General features: G+C 44.6%; 1 protein-coding gene across 3 annotated transcripts; it reads right to left on the reverse strand.

Moving 5' to 3' along the window:
* Positions 1–522: 522 nt before the first annotated feature.
* On the reverse strand, positions 523–22,861 carry syt16 (synaptotagmin XVI). Of its 3 annotated transcripts, none has more exons than XM_064928122.1 (7): positions 22,638–22,861; positions 15,405–15,584; positions 9,870–10,085; positions 7,970–8,232; positions 6,278–6,739; positions 5,975–6,164; positions 523–5,042 (listed from the first exon to the last, which is right to left on the reverse strand). In XM_064928122.1, exons 1-7 carry the CDS (start codon positions 22,648–22,650, stop codon positions 4,729–4,731), a joined length of 1,638 nt encoding a protein of 545 aa, XP_064784194.1. In that variant the 5' UTR covers positions 22,651–22,861; the 3' UTR covers positions 523–4,728. The 3 variants fall into 3 exon arrangements, with proteins under 3 accessions (XP_064784194.1, XP_064784193.1, XP_064784192.1); XM_064928121.1 differs by having other exon boundaries at positions 15,405–15,641; XM_064928120.1 differs by lacking the exons at positions 15,405–15,584; positions 22,638–22,861 and adding an exon at positions 14,367–14,911.
* Positions 22,862–23,775: the final 914 nt, after the last annotated feature.

Raw genomic sequence — 23,775 nt, forward strand, 5'->3', positions numbered from 1 at the left:
CTCCTTGGTTTCCAATCTCCCCCCCTCTCTCTCTCTCTATCTATACCTGAGTGTCTCTCGCTCTACTTGGGTGTATGGGCAACCTATTGACTGGATGAGTAATTATTTGATGTCTGATTTAAATGTAAGCCTTTTTATTTTACAGCTGCTATGATAGCCCAGATATGACAAATAAACAATAGTGCCCTATTCAACTTGGTTTAGGTAGAAAACATAGAGTTCTTGTTTCCCCCTCTTAAAACTGGAATTATTAACTAAATCAAGCATCTGCTGGATTTCATTTATCTCATCCAAAAACACTTAGAAACCACAAGATTTTGTTCCCAATCTTTCATAATCCTGCCTATGAGCCTGATGATTTCCTTAGTGTTTTGGGCAAGGAGGTATTACAACTGAAAACCTTTCACACTATGGGACCAACTATGTCCTGCTGATGACCATCATTAAGACACAGACATTCTGAGAATTAAGGCATCTTAACACGCTCAGAAGACTTAAAAACCAGATGGCAGCCAGTTTTACTACAACATGGATCTTTATTTTATTAGCAAGAACAAAACTAATACGACCAGTACGTAGAAAAGTACTATCTATGTCATTGTCATTCTTTGCATGCATGGTGCAGGCACTGTGTATATAGGTATGAGAACAAATCAACAGTCCGTGCATACAGCTGCATCTCACAGGAACATTAAACATGGTTGACTATACACTCATGCTCATTTTTATGCATGTATTTCTATTTTATGCATCTATCAATTTCACCCCATACAGGCATCAACTCTTACCCTTACGATACAGGCACTTCATTAGAATCTCACTGTGTGGAAGCTGAAAGCTAGCATGCTGTAGTAGTAACATATACTTCAGAGGGCATCTTGAACATTTAAAATGTCAAAAATATAGAGGGATCATGTACAACAACTCTTGACATGCATACAATACATCATAATTGGTTCAGCCGGTACAGTAAATAACATCTTATCAATGTAATGGTCATTCTGGAATCATTGGTCAAATCATTAACCATACAAACCCGTGTTATAAACATGACATGAACTGCACCTACCAGTCATATCAGGTTAGGTTAGTTCATCCACAGAGCAGAGGAAAGTCTCTCCAACTGTGGCATCCATAGTTTGTCATCTTGTAATGAAAAGATCATCATCAAACGCAGTGCTATACTCTTCCCTGAATCAGTTACTTACTAAGTCAATGTTCTCGCTAAAAGTGAAAAAAAGTGGTTTTAACCTTTGATACAAATGTAAACGTTTGACCAACCTGGGCAATTCTAAGACAGCCACTCAGTTCCAAGGAAGCTCAAATATATTTCTCCATCCATTCTTCTCATTGGAAGAATTCCATATGTGATGTAGGGGTGATTAGTTTGATTGGAGGAAATGGACATTTTCATATGTAGCACAGCTCTCTAATTGAGTCAAACCCTGGTGTTTTGACTAAGAGTATGATTCCCCTATGCAACCCAAGGGACCTAATTACATTGGTTGTCTATCCAGGAAAACAGAGTGGTTGTGAAGGTTGCAGGTTCAATGCTCCATAACACCCCACAGGTCATGGACCATGGATAATTAACTCAAATGGCAGAGAATAATACTGATTTACATTCCACCTCAGTACTTCATTGAACAATCAATGACTGCTTAGATAGAGTTAATCAGACAGGCCCCATAGGAGTCCACAAGCCAGATACTGACTGAACTGTAGGTACACTAAGGTTGAAGACCAGTGGACTAGAAGGCCAGTAAACTGCTGTCCAGGGAGAGGTGCTGTGCAAAATATGCTTAGTAGGAATACAGTTGCTCTAAAATGAAAGTATTTTTTAAAATCCATATCCTCCTTGGTGTGAGAAGCCCTTGACCTAGGGTGTGTAATAAGTGTAATCACTCAAAAGCAGCTACTGCCATAGGATATAATGAAGCTGAGGCAGACTTGGCCATGAGCATCAGCATCATCTTCATCATCACACTGTACGGTCCAAGGACTGAAACTACCAATGAGCAGAGACAAATAATACACTGCTTGGGAGGGTCATTCATGGCATGATATTATTAACAGATGCACTGGGATATTTAAAGCCTCTTTTCAGCTCAGCATGGATGGCAGTTGAAATGAACTTTACCCTGGGAAGTCACTAAGAAAGGGCCACTAAATGAAGAGATTGAATCTGTCAGACAGAGTGGACAGATGTTCTCATCAAATAGAGTAATATAAAGAGTAATAAAGATTCCTTCAGTTGCTTGTCTGAGAGCAGGTCATGTCTTACAGTAGGAGAGGAGGAGTAACGGTTGTAGATGAAGATACAAACACGTGTGATAAAGGACAAAAAGCATGCTCATTCAATGTGAAATTACCCTGAACTATACAGTTTCAAAACCTAGAAAAGTAGAAAGCAGGAAGAAATCTATCAAAACAGTTTTGAAATCCAAATGATTAAATGTATGTTTGGAATGATACAAAAGAACAAATATTTCAGTCTCCCTTTCCCTCATAAAGGAAGAAATCATTCTAAAATATTTGTTTTCTTCACCTTGAAGTGTGGCTGAATAAAGTACGATAGTAATTCATCAAATACCATTGTCCTTGGACAATCATAACAGTATACTCATTTTTGTATGATACAATGTTTGACATCTTCATAGCGGATATACAGAAAAGACCAGCCAAACTTCTAGCTGTCTGTGACAACACAATGTAACTATAGTTGAAACCAATACTCAATAACCTTTTCTGAATTTAAACTTATAAAAACCCATAGAATAAATGCAACAATTGATATTTTCTGTATATCCATATCGGCATAATTGAAGCACTTTTTTTTTGTTTTGCTATGTGATATCCTTTTTTGCTCATCAATGGTGTAAACAGGTGTGTGGAGCTGTAGGTTGCAGATTGTAGTCATGATGGGGCCGCAGTAGTTGTGTTGAGGCTCTCCTGCCTACACAGAGCAGGTGTCTGTCTGTGGACTGGAGACAGGATAACTCCCTCCACTTACCAGGAACAACCAGTTTAGTAACTAGGGGCCCGATTCCAACCCGAGTGAAGAGTGCATAAATGGAACGGAATTCACTTTTGATGCACTTTTCTCTCTATGCGTATTCTGACCTTGAAATTAAGCATGCGAATAGCATGCTATTCACCTGCTATTCGTTCAGGGTGGAGATTGACTAAAGTAAGGTGTGACTGAGGTGTGTCTACTGATACGCAATATTCTGTGTGTCTACTGATAAGCGATATTCTGACCATGACTTAATTCCCTATAATAATTTAATCAACTTTGCGCGCAAGGAAACTATGTATAAGAGCTAGCGAACCTGCCGGTTCCAAGTGGAAAAAGTATCGACTTAATTTTTTCCAAAATAAATAACACCATTTTGCACTTTAATTTACAACTTGATAAGAGCTATTGATAAGAGCTAGGTATATGAGCAAACTGTTTGAATAAGGAAATTGTAAATATAAACTACACTTTTTTTTAGATATATTCTACCTTATAGTCACTGGGGAAAACATGTGAAACCAGTCATATGGTAGCAAACTGAAGCATATCAACATATCAACTTTCCCACTGTAAAGTTTCTGAAATGCTGGGCCATTATGCAGACTTTTAATTGTACTGCCTTTTAACTTGCAGGGATGGGCACTCTTGAATGTCTTAATTATAGGCTACCTCAACTTTCTCTGTCTCCTATTTCTATCATGTTAAATATTAGACACTATCAGCATTGACTGTCAGTAATCCTAATAACACACATTCTCCTGCCAATTTACTGTTAGTTCCCTCAATTGCTATAGCCTACATTATCATTCCATTTAAATACATTGTTTCGTTAACCTTCATTTGCTTCCTCCGTAAACGCTGCCACGGCCACGTGGTTGTTGCTGAAGATCATTAGTAACAGTTGATAATATAAAAATATATATGTAGGCTAATTAAATCATTGCGGAGCAGGGCGCAGACCAAGCCGTAAGTCGCATGGCGCAATACCTGGCCGTGTCATCACACAGTTCCATGGTTAGTGCAGGCAATAAACATGGGTACAACCTACTATTGTACATTATTCTCCCTATTATAATTCCATGTACACTAATCTTCCAACATTACCACTGGTTAACAATTTTAAGAATGAATCAAACCACCGTTTTCATTCTTTCGTGTATAAAGGCTCTCCAAACCTGTTTTTTTATGATTCATAAATACTTTCCTAGCACTAAATAATCTACAAGATCAGAAATTTTTTAAATCTACCATTTGGTGCTGAAACAGAGACGAATATGCATATATTTAGATGGTGCATATTTAGATGGCTTTCTTTCATCGATCCCTAATATTCTGAAACGTTCTCACTATATATTCTAGTGAGTCTGTGGACAAAATTCAAACTTAAAGGTTTGAAAGGATGGTATTTAAAAGGATGGTTCAAGATAAATGTACAGAAAACTCTATTGAATGAAAACTCCACAAGAAAATCTGTTGGCTGGCAAGTGGGCGGGTTTTCAGTGGTTGAATTACATTCATTCAGCACGTGCAAGGGAACCACACCTGCAAATCCCTGTTCCCACCTTCATAAGGTAAGTCTGAATACCAACTACTGAGAAGTGCGTAGGAAAGTGGTGAGTAAGAAAGGCATAATAAGTCGGAATTGGGCCCTAAGTGACTGGGTAAGTGGTGGGGATTTGCTTCCCATCCTCTCCTCTCCATCCTGGCTTCTAGGCTTCCAGGAGGACGTGCCAGCGACAGACCTGCTGGCCTTTACACTCCTTCATGTCCAGCCAGTGCAGCTGCTCCTCCTCCCCGCTGCTGTTCTGGCCCAGGGCGAGCCAGCCCACCATCTCCTTACGCTTCATGCTGCGGCGGTTGTAGATGGACACCATGAGGGTGACGTCACACAGCTGGAACAGGGCAACCTGGAACACAAAGGTCTCCTTGTAGACGGGGTTGGGCTGCCCCCGCCGCACTGATGTCTTACACCTGGAGATCTCCTGGCCCACTGAGTTGAGCAGAGTCAGCTTCCCATAGGTGTCTGAGGGAGAGAGACAGAAAGAAAGGAGAGGCTAAGATAGAGGTAATGAAGTCAAGAGGGATAAACAAAAAAGTATGATTGACTAAGTCATGATTGCATGGGGGTGCATTCTGTTTAAGAGCCATTTTGATAGGGTGTATGTCACAGGAGGTTGGTGGCTCCTTCATTTGGGAGGACGGGCTTGTGGTAATGGCTGGAGAGGTATGAGTGGAATGGTATCAAATACAGCAAACAAATGGTTTGATGCCATTCCATTTGCTATGTTCCAGCCATTATTATGATCCGTCCTCCCCTCAGCAGCCTCCTCTGGTGTATGTTTGTATAGTTTTGTCTGTTTTGGACTGTCATTTCTCACCACTAGAGAGCAGTCTCACTGAGGTTATGGGTCATGTGGTGGGTCAGGTGTATAAGGTCACCGGTAACCAGGTAGTGGTCATGCATGGGTGAACAGGAGATTCAGCCGTTTCTTTTACCGCTATTCACAAGATTGCCTTTAACACAGATTACTGAACCACAAACCATCACGGTGAATCATCAAGTATAATGTGTCATCATACTCTTTTATTCATTATATCACCCAACAATATATCTACGTCTGGACATTACATCATTTAGTCCAAATAAAATAAAATCATTAGCTTCAGAGGAGGCTGGTGAGGGGAGCTATAGGAGGACGGCTCCTTGTCATGGCTGGAATGGAGTAAATAGAATGGTATATGGAAACCATTTTTGACTCCATTCCATTAACTCCATTCCAGCCATTACAATGAGCCTGTCCTCCTATAGCTCCTCCCACCAGTCTCATCTGTTTAGGGCATCAGAAACATCACTCATGCATCAAGTGGCGAATTGGAACTTTGCAATAGCCCTTACAATCTGATAGTCTGTATGTATGATGGTAAACATGGGTGTGTGTGAGGGTGTTTGCTCACCGGGCGGCCTGTTAATGGCAAGGTTGCGGAAGTGGCTTCCCTTGATGAGCTCCACAGAGAGGCGCCCGGTGGTGGCGTTGTAGGACAGGCCCACCAGCAGCTCAGGGACGCCCCCGTGGGTTAGAGACTGGGTGGAGGACGCACTGTCACTCTGGGACACCCCAGCTAGACTGACCTGAGAGTCAACACTCTGGAGCACAGGAGAAAGTTACACACATACAGTATAAGTTTGCATCGTATACAGTAACATGTTAGCAGTGTTTTGTTGTGTCTTTGGGTGATGTTAAGGGTTTATCTTCTCACCTTCATGTTGCTGCGGGGCTCCAGCACCAGCGTGGTGTCCATATCTCCCCCGTCTGGGCTCAGCCCCTCAAGGCGGACGACCTTCTCCCCCATCATGCGCTCGCGGGACATCCGGCCCCCCAGGGCGTAGAGCCGGAAGCGCAGGGCAGAGGTACCCAGCTCAGAAGGCTCCAGGTGTGAAAAGCGGAAGGTCTCGTTGAATTCGGGCACGGACCCCTTTTGGACGGAGGTCTTATGGCGCTGCTTCTTTGCCGGGAGCAGGACCACATGCACCTGCCACGAGTCCATCCCACTGCGCCCTTTGTCTGGGATGTCCCGCGCGGTCACAACGGTAACAAACAGCTTCTGAGAGGCGGCCTTGTAGTCCAGGGTGACCTCGAGGTCACCACATTTGGTGATAGGGGGGCGTGAGGTGGAGCTGGGGGGGCAAGGGAGGACCTCCTCTACAGGAAGATGCTCCTGCTGAGAGGAGGGGAAGCAGAAAACACAGACAGTTGCTGATATATGCTCCCTGCGAGAAGCCAACATATGAAATAGTCATCAATGTCATAATTCTAATCACATACTGTATTTTGCATCAGGCAAAGATAGAGGACGGTGTTAAAGAGAAAATTGACGCCAGCCAAGCAGCGCTTCATGCGGTCAGTAAACACTGCATCGATTGGGTCATCATGTTGACAGAGCAGGCGGAGTGTTGGTGTTGGCACGGCAACCACAGCTAAGATAATCATAGTGGCAGCTACAATATACTGCACAGATCAGGCGACATGCGCTTCTTCAAGCTATATCCCTCCCCAACACTCCCTTCATTTACTGACACGACAACCTGACGCTCAAGGTTAGCCACGACTCAAATGATCCAAAACAAACAATATAGAATGATGCTAACAATTTGCTTTCATTCACGTGTATCTGTATGTGTTGTTCCATTCACATCCATCTATATATATCCATCTATATATATATATATATATCTTTCAATACATGTCAAAGGTATCTATTAGCTACCATCTACATACCATGTTCTATTCGACAAAGTGAGTTGGATAAAAGGTGAAAAAAAGTTAGTGGGATACTCATGCACAGATTGCTCCCCATTTCACACACACACACAGCGACAAGCTGTCGCAAAAGCACGTCTGGGCCTGGGTCTGGGCAGACAGTGAAATGGAGGCCTGCAGTGCTAGCCAGCATCACTTGCCCACTCGCTCTCACCTCACTCCAACTGGGCGCCTAAATCAAACATGACACATTAGTGCTTTAGCACAGTAGCACACAAACACAACGCTTATGCAAGCATTAGCAATACTCAGTAACGCTTTACAGCAACAGGTTGTGCCACATTTCATCAATATTTATGAGGCATAAGGAAGGAGTTATGTACTGTTTCCAATGTGCCCCTGGGCCTCATGTCAGCCTTTTCTTGGTATGCCCAAAATTCATCTGACAGGAAAAGACTGTGGGACTAATACAAAACATCTTCTCCTTGTCAGGTTCCTCATCAGTGTGGCATGATGGACATTGCTGCCTCTTATTGCCAACCAACATTTCCCTTGAGAAAAAACTATGTTTCTCTGTATTGCAAAGCTACTGTATGTTATTAGTAGGGCTAGGACTGTTTCCTGAACCCTGATCAGGAAACCTTGGTTCACCAGGCCCAAGGTGACAGCGAGGGCTCGTTGCCAGCAGTACCTCTGGGCTCCATGTGGAGGAGCTGTCTGTAGGGTCGTTGTTGTCGTCACCCTGGTTGTCCACGGCTGTCTCCATCTCAAGGCTCCCCTCGGTGGCCTGGCGACTCATGTTGGGGGCCGGGCTGCCCCCTGTGTCCAGCGAGCCCTCTCGTGGTGGGCCGTCCAGCACCTCAGCCATTTCCTGGGACCCCAGGGAGCCCCGCTTCTCATCCCCGTATGACAGGGGGTTCTGGTAACTCAGCCTGCTCAGGTCTCCGTCCACGTCTGGGGACGATCACAGCAGGGCTTCATAAAGACACAATATCACATGGAAACATACAGCACACTCACACTGAGATATTTTGTATGGTATGCAGTCTGAAATGGAACAGGCTTCCCTTAATAAACATATCAGACAGAACAGACTTCTGTAATTAAACATTGTCAGGAAACATCCTTGGGATATGAAATACAAGCCAGCCCTGTGTGTATGACATAGTAATTGAATGCATTTTATAAACATAAGCAATATAAAGCCTCCTATTTGAACAGAAATTGCATAACTTTTCAGAAACCTGTTCCTTCAATTAGTGTGGCTGGTATGGGGCTGCACCATGAGCTGATCAATGGCAATTACCTCCAATTCCGTATCATTAAGGGCAGACCGACAGTTATATCAACGACTACAGAGAGTGATCACCATGGCAACAGGGCACAGTGTGACTCATCAGTGTGTATTGTGTGTTCCCAGGGTCGATCAGACCACTAGTTATATCATAACACCACCAGTCACATGCTCGCTGGAGGAAGGAAATGTGGTAGTTATTATGAATCATAGATAGTTATTGTGATTCACAGGTAGTTATTGTGATTCACAGGTAGTTATTATGATTCACAGGTAGTTATTATGATTCACAGGTAGTTATTATGATTCACAGTTAGTTATTGTGAGTCACAGGTAGTTATTGTGAGTCACTGAGGCATGTTGAACCCCCATGACAGTATGGCAGTCATACAAACAAATGGATTCTTTGTTCAATAAAATAATTGAATTCAATGAAAAAAATAGTTAGGCATAGTCAGGGAATTCATAATGCCAGGGGCCTCCAATGCATCTAACAGGGGCGTTGATGAACACTTAGACTTGAACTGTACTCTTTATGTACCAGTAACTAGTGGTGCAAGAGGGGGTTGGGTAGGTAAATCCCCCCTTATCATCCAGGGCCATGACATCTGTATAATGCCTGGGTCTGCTGTCACCACTTAAACGGATTATTCTTATAGCCTGTCGTAGACAACAGCCACCATTTGAGTCCAAACAAGTCACTAATTAATCTAAAGACCCAGAGCGCCCTCTCACTATCTCGGTGTTGATCCCTCAGAGAGTGGGCCAACCAAGCTCAGCCTGAGATCTTTACAGACAGCAGTCTGTGCTGAAATTTTATTTTGGGGCTCTGGAGCAGTGGAGTTGATTCATTTACATCCCATTGGATCAGATTAGAGGACATGTTTTGAGTGTGTGTACAGATGTAGGATCTAATTTTGAGCCAGTTTGCTACAGCAGGAAGATAATCCTGCAGCTACAGGAAATGTGAATGATTATGTGGATTATAATTAATGGACATTTTTCTAGGGCTTGATACATTACCGTAAGAGAAAATCAAGTCTGAAATGTGGAAATTACAAACTTCAGAAGCCTTTCTAAACCTCAAAGTTTCAAATGTCCTACGTTGCAAGAAAGCTCTCCTGCAACAGGGTGATCCAATTAAGATCCTCCAATTAATCTGTACTCTGTACTGTGTCAGAATGTGTGTCTCTGTGTGCGTTATGTATGTGTGCCTCTGTGTGCGTTATGTATGCGTGTCTCTGTGTGCATTATGTATGCGTGTCTCTGTGTGCGTTATGTGTGTGTGCACGTGTACCTTCGCAGTCTGAGGGCTCTGTGCTGCCCTCCTCCTGGTCAGAGAGTAGGCGGGTGAACTTGTGGCGTTTTCCCGGTGCAGCCTGGGCTACAACCTCGGTGGTCCCTGTAGAGCGGAAGCTCTGAGAGCGAGACACTGAGATCTCAAACTGCTTCACTACCTCGTCCTCACTATCCGATGAGCTGGACTGATCCTCACCATCCCCGTAACTGTTCACTGGGTGGACCAGAGATCACACAAACACACACACGGAATGCAGAGTTCACAAAGAGAAGGAGAGAAGGTGCAGGCAGGAGAGCTACTATAGAACCTAATGATTATAGTCGGATTATAGTAGGAGAGGAGAGGATACAGGAGGAGGATAGAGAAACACATCAATAATAACAATGTGAATATGATCACATCAATACGTGTGCTTGTTAAAACTACTGCTGAAGGCAAGACAAACACAGGAATGAATTCAAAGACCATTTGATAAAATGATCACAAGCACAACCCGCATATCCAAATTGGATTGTGCCTGGCAGATGAGTGTTGGATCACTGGGACTTTAGTGTCAACCAGTGATCTAACATGCTATGAAACCAGAACAAGGAGAGCAGGAGAGAAGTGCCAGCTGTACATCCCCAAAGCATTACAAAACAAATTAGCTGTTACCTGTTATCCTTTCATACACTCGCGCTCTCTCTCTCTCTCTCTCTCTCTCTGTCTCTCAACAAAGCATTTAATCTGAACACCATTAGTTCTACCAGTGATGGACAGAAAGACAGTGAGTAACTTGGTTATGTAAGTGTCTGTTGACATATTGATTGAGGCTGTAATGGAGATGTATCACATGTCTCTGGCCCTGTCTCCCTCGTCAGTGTAGGTCACCCAGTACAATACCACCCTCTTTACCTGAACCATACATCACCATGGTAACCCTTGGATGGCTCTAGTGAGTGGGCGAGAGGCTGCTGATTGATTTGCTGTGGCCCTGCCCACCTCGTGTTCAATGCGTCTCCTGGGCTGCAGTACCGAGAGCCATCTAACCCTTAGCCTTAATATCATCACACAGTAGGGTTGAACGGCGGAAACCCGGTTACCGTGATTTACCGGGATTTACCGGCCAAAACCACAGACAGGTCTACATGCATTGTGAACTGCGTTATCATCTATCTCATCATGGTAACTTTTTGTTACACTTGCTGCAGTGTAGCCTATGCTACAATAATATGAAGACCGAATGTGCATCTAATTTACCCATCTCCATCTGGCTTTCGGGAGTCACCTTGTTTTTTAAATTTTGTAATTTTTTTCTTATTGCAGCTGCAGAGTTTTAAAATAGCCTATCACTCGAATATCGTTGCTTTAAATCAGTGTACACGCGAGCACTCTCTCGCAGCCTTTCTCTCTCTCCATCAACTCTATTCAAATTGCATCCAAAATAGATAATCCTGTTCTAGATTGATATATATAGCCCTCTATATATACATTTCCTAGCCTACCTCTTCCAAGTAATAAATTCAATGCAGTTTTAGCCTAATTTCTTAGCGAACTAATGATGGATTATGCATAACAAGCTTATAATTTATAGCCTCTGTCTCTTGCGCAATACACAAACACCTGTGCTCCTTTGGCCTCTCCTTAAAAACTGCTCCTTAGCTCTTGGAGTCCCATGCAGGAAAAGCTAGACTAGAATAGCTTGCTGGACATTATTTCTTTGCATTTCTTATACAAATAGACTTTTCTAAGAGGGATGCTAGCTCTTGTTTGCTGAATGTTAAATACAGCAGCCAATAAAACTCACAGGGAGTTTAAAAGAAGAGCGAAAGCACGATGGCGGTAGGCTATGGCATTTATTTATTCAGACCCATAACCATTCAATCTTCATGAAGAGAAGTGAAAGCCGTCTGCATCTAATTCTAGTACTATATATTATGTTAAGCATGTCATTAAAATGACGAAGATGAGGACAAACTTATTTCATTTAACTGTTGTAAGCGAGGAAGGAATGAAGAAACAATAGAGAGAAAGAGTGGGTAGGCGACATATAACAACATTCGGGGAAATATTATAAAAGGTCCATATGAGTCAGCCTACCACTAATTATACAAATTGGCCCTATTATGTTTAACATTTCAAATCTAATTAGCTAGCCTACACTTGTTACTTTGTTGGCCGCAAGTGCTGCACCCGAATCACATGTTCTCTTCTGCTTTATCCTGGTTTGAACGATGTGAGTAGGCCTAATTCCAATCCATATAATATAGTATAATACAATACAGTACAGTAATACAGTTCACACTAAAAAAGATTAGCCTACTGGAGCTAGTTTAATTTATTTACCCAAGAGAGCATATAGCGAGCTACATCTATCTGTCACATCCTGATCTGTTTCACCTGTCCTCGTTATTGTCTCCAACACCTCCAGGTGTCACTTGTTTTCCCAGTGTATCCCAGAACTGTCTCTCTGTGCCAGTTCGTCTTGTATGTCCAAGCCTACGAGCATTTTTTTCACGTTTTCCTGCTTTGCCTTTTCTCCTTTTTCTAGTTCTCCCAGTTGACCCTTGCCTGTTTCTGGACTCTGTACCTGCTTGCCTGACCATTCTGCCTGCCCTAACCCCAAGCCTGCCTGCCCTTACCCCGAGCCTGCCTGACCATTCTGCCTGCCCTGACCCCGAGCCTGCCTGCCCTCACCCCGAGCCTGCCTGACCATTCTGCCTGCCCTTACCCCGAGCCTGCCTGACCATTCTGCCTGCCCTTACTCCGAGCCTGCCTGACCATTCTGCCTGCCCTTACCCCGAGCCTGCCTGCCCTTACCCCGAGCCTGCCTGCCCTTACCCCGAGCCTGCCTGCCCTTACCCCGAGCCTGCCTGCCCTTACCCCGAGCCTGCCTGCCCTTACCCTGAGCCTGCCTGCCCTTACCCCGAGCCTGCCTGCCCTTACCCCGAGCCTGCCTGACCATTCTGCCTGCCCTGACCCCGAGCCTGCCTGACCATTCTACCTGCCCTGACCTCGAGCCTGCCTGCCACTCTGTACCTCCTGGACTCTGATCTGATTATGACCCTTGCCTGGTTCTGGACTCTGTACCAGCTTGCCTGACCATTCTGCCTGCCCTGACCCCGAGCCTGCCTGCCCTGACCCCGAGCCTGCCTGACCATTCTGCCTGCCCTTACCCCGAGCCTGCCTGACCATTCTGCCTGCCCTGACCCCGAGCCTGCCTGCCCTTACCCCGAGCCTGCCTGACCATTCTGCCTGCCCTGACCCCGAGCCTGCCTGCCACTCTGTATCTCCTGGACTCTGACCTGATTATGACCTTTTGCCTGTCCACGACCATTCTCTTTCCTATTCCCTGTGGATTTATGAAACATCTTAAACTCCAACCATCTGCCTCCCGTGTCTGCATTTGGGTCTCGCCTTGTGTCATGATACTATCGGCGTTTATATTTTTCTGTTGTGTGTAACGTGCAGTAGCCTATTTCGTATCATGTATTGGATAATGGCACAATAATTTGGGCTTGGGCTCATAAAATGTATTTAATGTATGCCTCAACAGACTCGTGTAGCATCAGGTTTGAATTTTCATGCTGATCAAAGCTCTTATCAAATCAAATGCTTTATAATGCTTTTATAATGACACTTCCGGTTTTGCCGGGAAATACCGGGTTACCAGGGAGAAAAGTGATTTATTCTCTGGATGGAACGTTTGTAAAATACCGGAAAAATATTCAACCCTATCACACAGTCATCACTACTGGAACATACTGACCACAGCTCCCTGCCACTCCAACCTCAGTACTCCACCATTACATCAATCACGCCAAGGCTTATCATTCCTGCGCCCAGGACCTTCACCACATCCTAATTGTTATTTTTGCAGAGCCCCCATCACTTCACTAAAGCCTAGTGAGTGCACAGAAGAATCCTCAAAGCAGGTTTCCATTAAAAAAAACATTTGATTCATGCTCATTTGACCGCACTAAAAGATGATCGAGAAAATAAAGTGAGAAGGTTCATCTGCACAATGCTGAGAAGACCTGTAGGTGCAGGCCCAGAGAGCTGCACAAACACATCCATCAAGGCATGCAAATGAATATGGCGGAGGGCCACTCCTGAAGTGAATGACCTTAAGAGTATTTGTCAGTCCTCTCAGTCTCCATGTGACAGCCGTAGCACATTTTGTAGAGCTCACTCTCAGAGCCCACATCGAAAAGTAGGCCACTCTCAAGTGCCTACAGTATCGCAGAGATCCATACAACTCTCGCTCAACAGTGTGTGGGTGTGTGTGTGCATCCCTCAGAGGTCTGTGTATCTGTCACCCACGCACTTACACACGTATTCTAACCACCATTCCTGTAAAACACACATCGGTACAGTACAGTGAGGATTCACATAAGAGTCTCTCTATTCACAATCTTCAAGGTGATGTCTGACATCTCAGTATGTCACAGTATAACAGACTGAATCTACTTCTGATATTGACCCACCCAGTGTGATGAAAGATAAACGCTTTACCTGCTGTGCCAGCCTTACTGGAGTACCGTGAGGCTGCCCAGCTCACCCTGCTCCCCACCACCTCACTCTCCTCGGGTATGATAGACAGACACTCTGCAGATGGGGCAGCCCCAGAACAGGAGCTGCTAGGCCTACTCATGCCCCGTATAGCCAACTGAGCCTGGAGGGCCTGTAGCCTCTGCTGGGGGTCCATTGAGGACACAACAGCCCTGGAGGTCTGGGACCCTAAGTCCTCCTGGAGCTCTGAGGGATCAGACACCTCCTGGGTGTCTCCTGGTGAGGGTGTTGGGTCAGCAGACACTGTCTGAGACTCCCGAGCCTGGCCTGGTCCCTGGCCCGAGGGTAGGAGGGCCGCAGACAAAGACTCCGATACCTGGACGAACCATCCTTTCAAAGAAAGGATCTCCGATACAGGATCATCTCGCTTCATCTCGTAGCAGCGCACTGTAAACGACTGTTACTTCAGAGTGACATGACTGCAACTGTTGACTTGAGTACAGTATCAGCCGAAACTCTGCCTATCCAAGCAGGAGATGTTTGCTCAAGGGACTGAACGACCAGGAAATACCGGAGCCAAGAACACCGCCCTCTCCAACCACAGAGAGCCAAACGTTTACCTGGGGATTATGGGAAATGTTTGCAGTGTTTGACTAATGAAGAACAAAGCACAGCCTCCTCCCTGACTGAATGATTAGCATTAAAGGGTGCCATTGTTCTACTACCGTATGTTTCAAGATAAAGTGACAGCATTTCTACAATTTGTGAGAAGAAAGGAAGAGAGTGAATTACATGTATATAACATGTTTTCCCCAGCCAGCCACTCTCTGGCCTCCTACCTGTCTCCCTGCATTAGGCCCACTCCCTCCCCACTGACAGTCTCTCACCTCCAGTCTCCATCCCAGGGCCCACCCCTCCAACTGGTCACCCAATACCAGAAACCCTACCTCAGGACCCAAAGAGCAGACAGACCCCACCCCTCTGCCTCCCGTATTCCCCAGCCCCCTAGGCCCCAGTCAGGCACCATGCCAGTCCACTCACCCAGCCCCTGGCGGACTCCGGGCCTGCTGCGGGAGCGTTTCCCGCGGCCGTGCTGCTCCAGACAGGGCAGACCCCCAACGCGGGAGAAACACAGCTTCTTATTGATGAAGAGGAAGAGGACGGCCAGAAACACCACAAAGACACCCACCGCAGACAGGAAGCCGATGGCCTCTGGGGTGACTGTGAAGGAGAGAGGACACACAAAGACACACTGATCAGACCACATAAACAGACAGCCTGAACACACACACACACACACACATACAGTCATACACACAGGATACACACACAGACAGAACGGGCAACACTTTAGTAAGAGTTTCAGTTTAATTAAGCTAACAGGGCAGAAGTTACATATTCTGGGTGTGGTATATTCCTTTAGAGCAAATATACATACAATTGTACATGTTTCAAATAATAATACATTTGTTTGCAATACATAAGCTTAGGAAACTTTCTTGGGATTTGGCATTGCATATTGAACATTCTGATTCTGATTCAGGGTTGTAAGTGTTACGTAACTTGCCATGTATTACACAACTCTTTTGAAACCACTCTAATGAATAGTAAAACAGAAGGAATAGATAAACATCCCCCTCTGCTTGAGCTCAAGTTCAGAATCCTGTCCTTCTATGGACATGTTTAGTGAGCTGTCTTGTGAAGGCCATGAGGAGGACTTGTGTACTAACAGCCCCTTTACACAACACAAAACCCGGTTCAGGAATAGATACCTGTGAAGTGTAAAGAGACAGATCTAGATTCAAATCTTCCGTTAAGAGATTTTTCCCACACTACCTCCTTCTGAGTCACACATGAAGCAGGAATGTGGCTTTGGCCACACAACATCCAAGGCTAGTGTGAACAGAAAAGTTGCAAATCGGATGTTGAAGATAGGTAGATCTCAGTAGACATATTTTACGAATGTAAATGGCCCCTAAGAGAAAGACAGAAAAATGGAGTACTCCACTTCACTCTCAATGACTCCTCCAACCAATGAATACAATTACAGTACAAGAGAGAGCCATGTCTTTCTTTGTGGTTTCCACGACAACCTCCAAAGTGCAACGGAATCAATAAAAGGAGAAGTAGAGCTTTGCCATGACTCTATGCCCTGGAGAAACACCCTTTACAGATGGTATGAAGTCAACACTACTGGGAGGATTACTGTAGGTGTGCGTGGGTGAGTGTGTGTTCAAGACGCTGAAGCATGTAATACAATTCCTTCATCCATTTCATTTCTCCATTATTCCATGATGCCTCTCGTTATTCTCTGTTCTGTTGTACTACTCTTCTCGCACTAAGCCTCTGGATCTGCTATTTCCCCAAGGTCTCTCACTGTGGTCTGTTACACATCCACATACAACAACCAGAGGAAATTTGTGGTGAGACCCAAAACAAGATAACTGGGGTTTCCTTCTCTGCTGCACACAAAGGGTCCACTATGTCTCTCTGAGAGCCCCCTGTGTCCCCATACAGATGGACAGGAAATGGACCAGGGTCAGGGGGTTGGGGCGACACCTGCTCCTCCCACAGAGCCCTCAGCAGGGCAATCTGCCTCTACCACACACACACACACACACACACACACAAACACACACACACACACACACACACACACACACCTGACAATATCATCTGAGTCTTGACAAGGAAAACAAACCAATACCAAACCAAAAGCTGCATTTGAAACAGCAGGGAGATGAAGGATACCTAGACTAGTGCCGAGCCAAGCAGAGAGGACACCTAATTATCCCTGTTTGACTTTACACCAGACTGAAAGAAAGTGTGAAGTCCCTTTGTTCAGCTCCACTATAAGGTAATCTAAACACCACTGTGATAATTCTCACACTAATAAGAAGCTCTATGGACTGATCTCATCATCATGTAGTTGAGGTGCAATTTTACCATGCTTTCAGTCATCCGTTGAATCTAACCCTGACTTCAAAGTGTTCTCTCCTCTTCCTGGTTTCATTTCAACACTGGGTGGGAAAGTCAGCAGCATAATAATCAAGCTAATGTTTTAATATTCACGCAGAACCACATTGACACTCCAGCAGGCATGCTCTTACTGAATAATCAAACAGGATCATGCACAGACAGGCATTAACATTCAAACGCATCTCTCCACTCACATCAAAATAAATCTCACATACCCAGCTAGTTCACAGCCCTCCAGCAGAATGAACAGAATGAGCCAAAGCAACATCACTCAACTAGACGACTATAGTAGAATCAGATCGTCTCGCTACAAAGGAAAAGTCCTGAAGATATGGATGTATTCTCTGCTAATGAACTTGTTTCAGGAGAGTGAGACTTGGAGTAGACAGGTGTGTAATAGAGAGAGGGGCAGGGCAGTGAACAAACACTGGTACTGTATGCTGTCTATTGGCTGTGTGATTGTGTGAGTGGTCCTATTGTTTGGGGTAGCAGCTGTAGTTGTGCCAAGGTACAGGACTGTGTGTGTGTGTGTCCAGTCTCCAAGCATGATCTTTATTATAAAATGTACTGCTGACTATGTAGATTGGCGCATTGACGTTGAGGTGAGGACACCAACATGTGTTTGTGGTACACACTGTGCCTGGGAGAGAGAGAATCAGTTTCTGGGCAGGGGGTTGAAGAACCCAACCCTTATATACCACATTATGTTTTCTTCATATCCACTATGTTGTTTTCTCCTTAGTTCAAACCCTATGACCACAACGCCTATCTCACAGCTCAGAAACACCTGAGCATCACAGCAGTAGTTGGTTTCCTTGGAAACAGCCCAATGGCTCTGTTGAGGATAATGTAATGAGTGTCTTTGCCCACACGTAGAGAAAGGACCCATGTTACCATGGCACTGCCAGTCAGTCTTGCCATGATTGGTCAGGAGGACAAGAGCTCTTCAGTGATGAGGTGAGTGTGTTAGTAGGGATCAGAGACAAAGGGCAGGGCCCAGAGAGAGTGGGGACCGGGAAGCACAACAATAGTCAGGGGGTCGTGATTGATAACAATCATGAACATGTGGGCTATAGCTACTGTATTGTATGTGCTGGGGCATGTGTTCACCTGTCTAACCATGCATATGAGAAGAAGGTAATACTAACGTCAACATAGAATAAGCTTGACGCAGGGAAAATAAGTGAACATTCACATGAATGATCAAGGCCTTCAGTCCTGTTTCAATAACCAATATCGGAGCACTGTCACAATGTTGATGTGCAGATGCCCTCTGCTGGTTCCATGAGGTTGTGCATGAATATTCTGCAGACTGAGCAATTTCATGTAGCATATGCAACATTATGAAAGACAATACAATACAAAATTACACAGACCCACACACTGGAATGAGGTCACAATCTACGTGATTTCAAATAGAGGAAATATCTGTCTTCCCCAAACCTCTCTGTCTTTGACGATTTAGAAAGAGAACGTCCTAAACCCATGAGACTAAAGAGGATAGCGCCATCTGCAGGACATTTTAGTCGTGGCATTCAACAGAACAACCAATTTATCAAATGATTCCCAAAGGTCTGCGGAAATTAACCTTCTACAACGGGAACCTTTCATTTTGTTACATTACTATCAACGTAAGAAAAATATCTGCTGTTTCCTCTGATACAAACTGTATAGAGGTCCAAAGAAATTGTAAATGTCAAGTTCTCTCATCTTCAAACATTTGAAAATCAATCAAGATTTTTTCCCCTAATCAGCCGATATCATGTTCATACATCTTCCTATCAGCCGGCACAAACTAGACTGAGGATATACTGATGAAATGAAAGCAGCTCAAACGTCATGGCTGAGTGGAGGAGAGCAGGTTCTGTCCCTGTAGAGGGGAACTGTGAGTCGGTCCTCTCTCACCCTTCATGTCTCACACTGAGCTTCCAGTTAGAGTTAAATCTAGCACTCCTGCCCCCAGTCTCAGTTGAGTTATGTAGCACTATATTGCATCACTCCAATATGGTATCCTTCCGCGTTGCAAGATAGGATTTCAGATTAGAGTTGTGTACCGGTTAGTGTTGATGCTACTGCTGAGCCCCTTAAATAGCTGCCGCCACACTACTTCCAGCTCTTCCTTTTCTTGGTTCATTCCAGAGAGGATTTGCTTGGTAAGAGCTCTACGTTAGCATGTATTAGCGCAGAAGTATACCCGCAGCTATTCAATAGCTTGGAGCAGCTAGCTAGCTAGCCTCTCCATCTGGGTGCTCTGCTGTCCCCCCACTCGGTTTGGCTTGTGCCATCTTGTTGGTTTTGTTTTTATTACTTGTGACAGCGTACCAACCTAGTCGATACTCGGTTTGGTCGACCAGTATAGCGGCGCTAAGAGTTTGTCTTAGTTGTCTGTGTGACTTGTCCGTGAAACCGGAACCCTCACGGTTTTAGTATTGGGGTTCGGGGACCGCGCCTACCCCGCAAGATCAAGAGACTATGTATGTTTCTTGCAGTTCTCCCCTAAGAGTAAGCTAGGTTTCGCGAGGCACACCGTGTTTTCATCTCTCACAGTGTGCAGCCATCTTGCCTAGACTTTTCTGTGTTCCACGGTGAACATGTTTGCAAAGTAGCTAGCTTAACAAGAGGTGACCATTGCAGGACTAAGCACAGTAATAAACACACTTTCCCTTAAGTCCCACAGAAGGCGATCTTCTTCGGGATGTCCATAGACTCGACTCTCATGAGGACACCTCCCAAATGTGAGAGTAAAAAATCCTATACAACCTCAACCACTTCTGTCTCTGACGAGCCCTGTCGGTGTCAGAGTGCCAACAGTTACTCGACCTACTGATGGTGGCGACCCTGTTGGTTCCATCAGGCCACTCCGGCAATGGTTCAACTCCCACGGCCATTGCCCAAAACAACACAGACACCATCAACTGCTGGTGATGAGTGCATGTTTGAGGACCCTATCGAAGTGGCTATCCTGCTCCTTCATGTAAAAGAGGGTGGGCCTTGTTCAGCGGCCGCTGGAGCCCCCATGGTGCCTCAATGTGTTGGAGCTCAGGTTGGTTCGCCTAGCTCTCCAACAGTTCCAGCTCTACCTGGTAGGACAGCATTTCCTGGTCCAATGGCTCTGGAGTGCTTGCCATGGGCCCAAACCCGCTTGGCATCACTGCAAGCAGAACATACAGTATCCCCTGGGTCCTGAAAAATGCAGGGGACATGCTCTCTCAGCCTGTCGGAGGGGGACTAGAGTCTACACCCTCAGGTGGTGCTATCACTTCAATCCTCTTTGTCTGTGATCTACGGAACCTCGAAAAAATGACAAGGTGGAAGTAGAGAGGCAGGAAGCTGTTTAAGGGGGTCAGCCAACAGCCTCAGCACTACACGATACACTGGACTAATCTGAATGTATCCTGCCGCGAGGAAGGATACCATATTGGAGTGAACTAATTATGTAGCTCACATAACTGTGGTTACATACGTAACCTTCGTTCTGTTCTCAACCTACTTCCTTCTCCCTCCCTGTGTTATGTCTGACTCTACAAGAACTAGCTCCCTCAATCTCTCCTAATGTTCTTCCTGTCCAACTGGGCTATGCCAAACACCCTTCCTGAATAATGCTCTCAAATGCAATAACATGGAGCAAGGTGATGACATCGATCAAAAAGTCTAGACTGCCTTCCCACTGGTGTAAGGTTCAAACACATCTAAGATAAAGTGTTGGCCCAAATGGTTTTTTGATGATTACCAAAATAATTAAACAAGTCGTGTCTGTGTGAACATCTGACGTTTCATGAAACTATATAGATTAATATGCTATATTCTGAACAGTTTACAGACTACAGTAAACAGGAAATACTGTACATGAATAACACATGCGCACACACACACACGGTCAGTTCCAGGCCAGCCCTGTCTGCCCAACATGGAGAGAAATGTATGAATTACGCATGGCCCTGTAACTAGGCCACCATTAGCAGCAGCAGCAGACACAACAGAGTGCTCTGTACTTATTCAACCATATTCTCCAGCTCAGAGGAGCTTCTGCACAAAGCTCCGAAACATAGAGAGATAAGAGATCAGAGAGCATCTCTTCAGTCTCTCCATTGTGGGAACTGAGAGAGGAGGTTGGTTACGGTTGAGTTAGTCTACAGTACTGTATGTCTAGGTTTTCCCCAGGCATTGTTTTGCAGTTTGGTGAGATGTGGTTCCAGACCAGTTGTTCAGGGATAGAATGTTCACTGGAGAGAGTGGCCACCTCTAGGGATATGACCCAGAAAAGGGATCTGAAAGTATGGATGCATGTACAGACTTTCTAGTCTCACGGTAAATCTGCATATTTACCTTAAAGGGTGTCTCGACTCCACCCATATATAAACACCATTAGGCATTCTTAATGAATATACTATGAGTGAAAATCAGGCACACCCTTCATGAATGTCCATGCTGGCAACTAGAAATGACTATGTGTTTCTAAATGACTATGTTTGGAAAGTGAGGGCGAGTCCAACTGCTGGTGAGTTACTCTCTGCTACTTTATCACTACAATGCAGGGCCGTTCAGCTTTGGTACAACAGGCTATTGAAATAATGTGACAGAATAATAAAGATAGGTCAGTTGTTAGATAAATTTACACATTTAATAAGGTATAGTGTGTGTGTGTGGAGTCAATTAGGGGATTCTACCATTCATTGAAGTCCATACAGGCTTTGGTCAGCTATTATTCAACCTCACAAGTGGTAGCCTGATTTGTATAAACTAATGATGCACATTGTCAAATGTTGACCTAGATTAACCATTCCATTGGAGATGGCAGGCTATATCAAAAATATAACTTCTGTGTGCCATAGCCTACATAAAATGCAAGTACTCATCTGGGCGCAGGCCTATCCTTAATTCCAACACTGAATCGAGTTCTAATAATTTGCGTCATAATTTAACACATAGCCCTCAGAAAAGTAAATAATAATGAATGCAATGGCAGGTCGTCACAGGAAATATGGCCAAGGGGAATTCTTACATATGCCAACATACAATTGCAGAGCACAACATGCGTGTTAAAGTCGTAGCTGAAATAGCGGAATTATAGCCTATTATGTCAGCCGACGCAGCCAACACAATTATATATTGTATCACTGTATCAAGCAGTGTAAAATGGAAACATTGTAGCCAGACGCACCAAGAAAAAGGATAGCTTCAATCTCAACCGTATAGCATATGCAACAGCAAATCATGGAATTAAATAATTGTACTAGCCTATCGCTTGCCTTTCCTCTACTATAAAAAAATAATTTTCTCTATTGGGGTACTTACTATCTGTGGCCATGGTTGAGTCTGTTTAAGGTCCGATTTAGATGTAAATAGTATTAACGTTGCAGTGGCATCCCCGGTGGCTCACATTGTCCATAGATTGCCGCACGGATAGCGGCGGGGGTATGGGTATACTGGCTGCGGTGGGCCGTTTCCTCGCCCCCTTCCGCAGTTGCCCAGCTCTCGAGCCGCATTCACGGTTTAGACTCTTCCTACCACCCTGACGTTTCGCCAACACACCGTCCCTCCTAGCCTCAAAACAATGACGTGCTCGCCCCCATACCTCTCCCTCCGGTCTCTCTCTCATCTTCTCACGAGTGACCTTATGTGAACCTACCTGGCTTTGACCAACAAAGCACAAATTATTTTCTTTCAAATTAAATAAACACTTTCGTGACACAGACACGTAGGCCAAGTGAGTGACCTAGATAGATTATAGGATAAATAAATGACTCGAAACAATTCACCATAATTCAAAAACGATAGTCCACTACTTACCGCGACTGGGAGTGACTATAGTAATGATCGAATTCTTTATTTAAGTGTACAAAACCCACAGTTACTGGCTGATACTCATGGTGTGTGCTGCCTGTCCTTTTCTCCCGCCTCTGCACCTCCAATGCCAGACTAGTTCTCCATCTTCAGTTAGCAATTTACTGCAAGACGAGTATGTTACAGCATCCTACAACCCAGTTAACTCCAATTGATGGAAATATTTGCATAATTGCATATTTTAGTCAAACTTTATTTCCAATTCATCCGAAATAAATATTGGGATTGAAACAAATAAGCATGTAGTGAGTGTGTTTGGTAGGCTGCCCTGAGGTTCGTAGCACATTGGTTATCCAGGTCAGGCATTGTGGTGGTGACACGCATCAGCATGTAATGCAGAGATTGATAAAACAACTGAGCGTAAATCTGATTTGGGGATTAGATTAGTAGTTCGTATTCTCATTGTGACATAATATAGTACTAAAAACCACGCGCACACACAGTCGCTTGACAGAGTCACCCATGAGTAGAAGTTAATCATGTGCAAACACACTAACAGAGAGGAGAGCAGTACATACGGACCTCAGAGGTCATACAGCCAGTGCCATTCAGCTAAATTGCCTGGATGCCCATTCAATCAAAGATACTC

This window comes from Oncorhynchus masou, chromosome 21 (genome assembly GCF_036934945.1).
Source record: "Oncorhynchus masou masou isolate Uvic2021 chromosome 21, UVic_Omas_1.1, whole genome shotgun sequence".
In the NCBI taxonomy this organism is placed as follows: domain Eukaryota; kingdom Metazoa; phylum Chordata; class Actinopteri; order Salmoniformes; family Salmonidae; genus Oncorhynchus; species Oncorhynchus masou.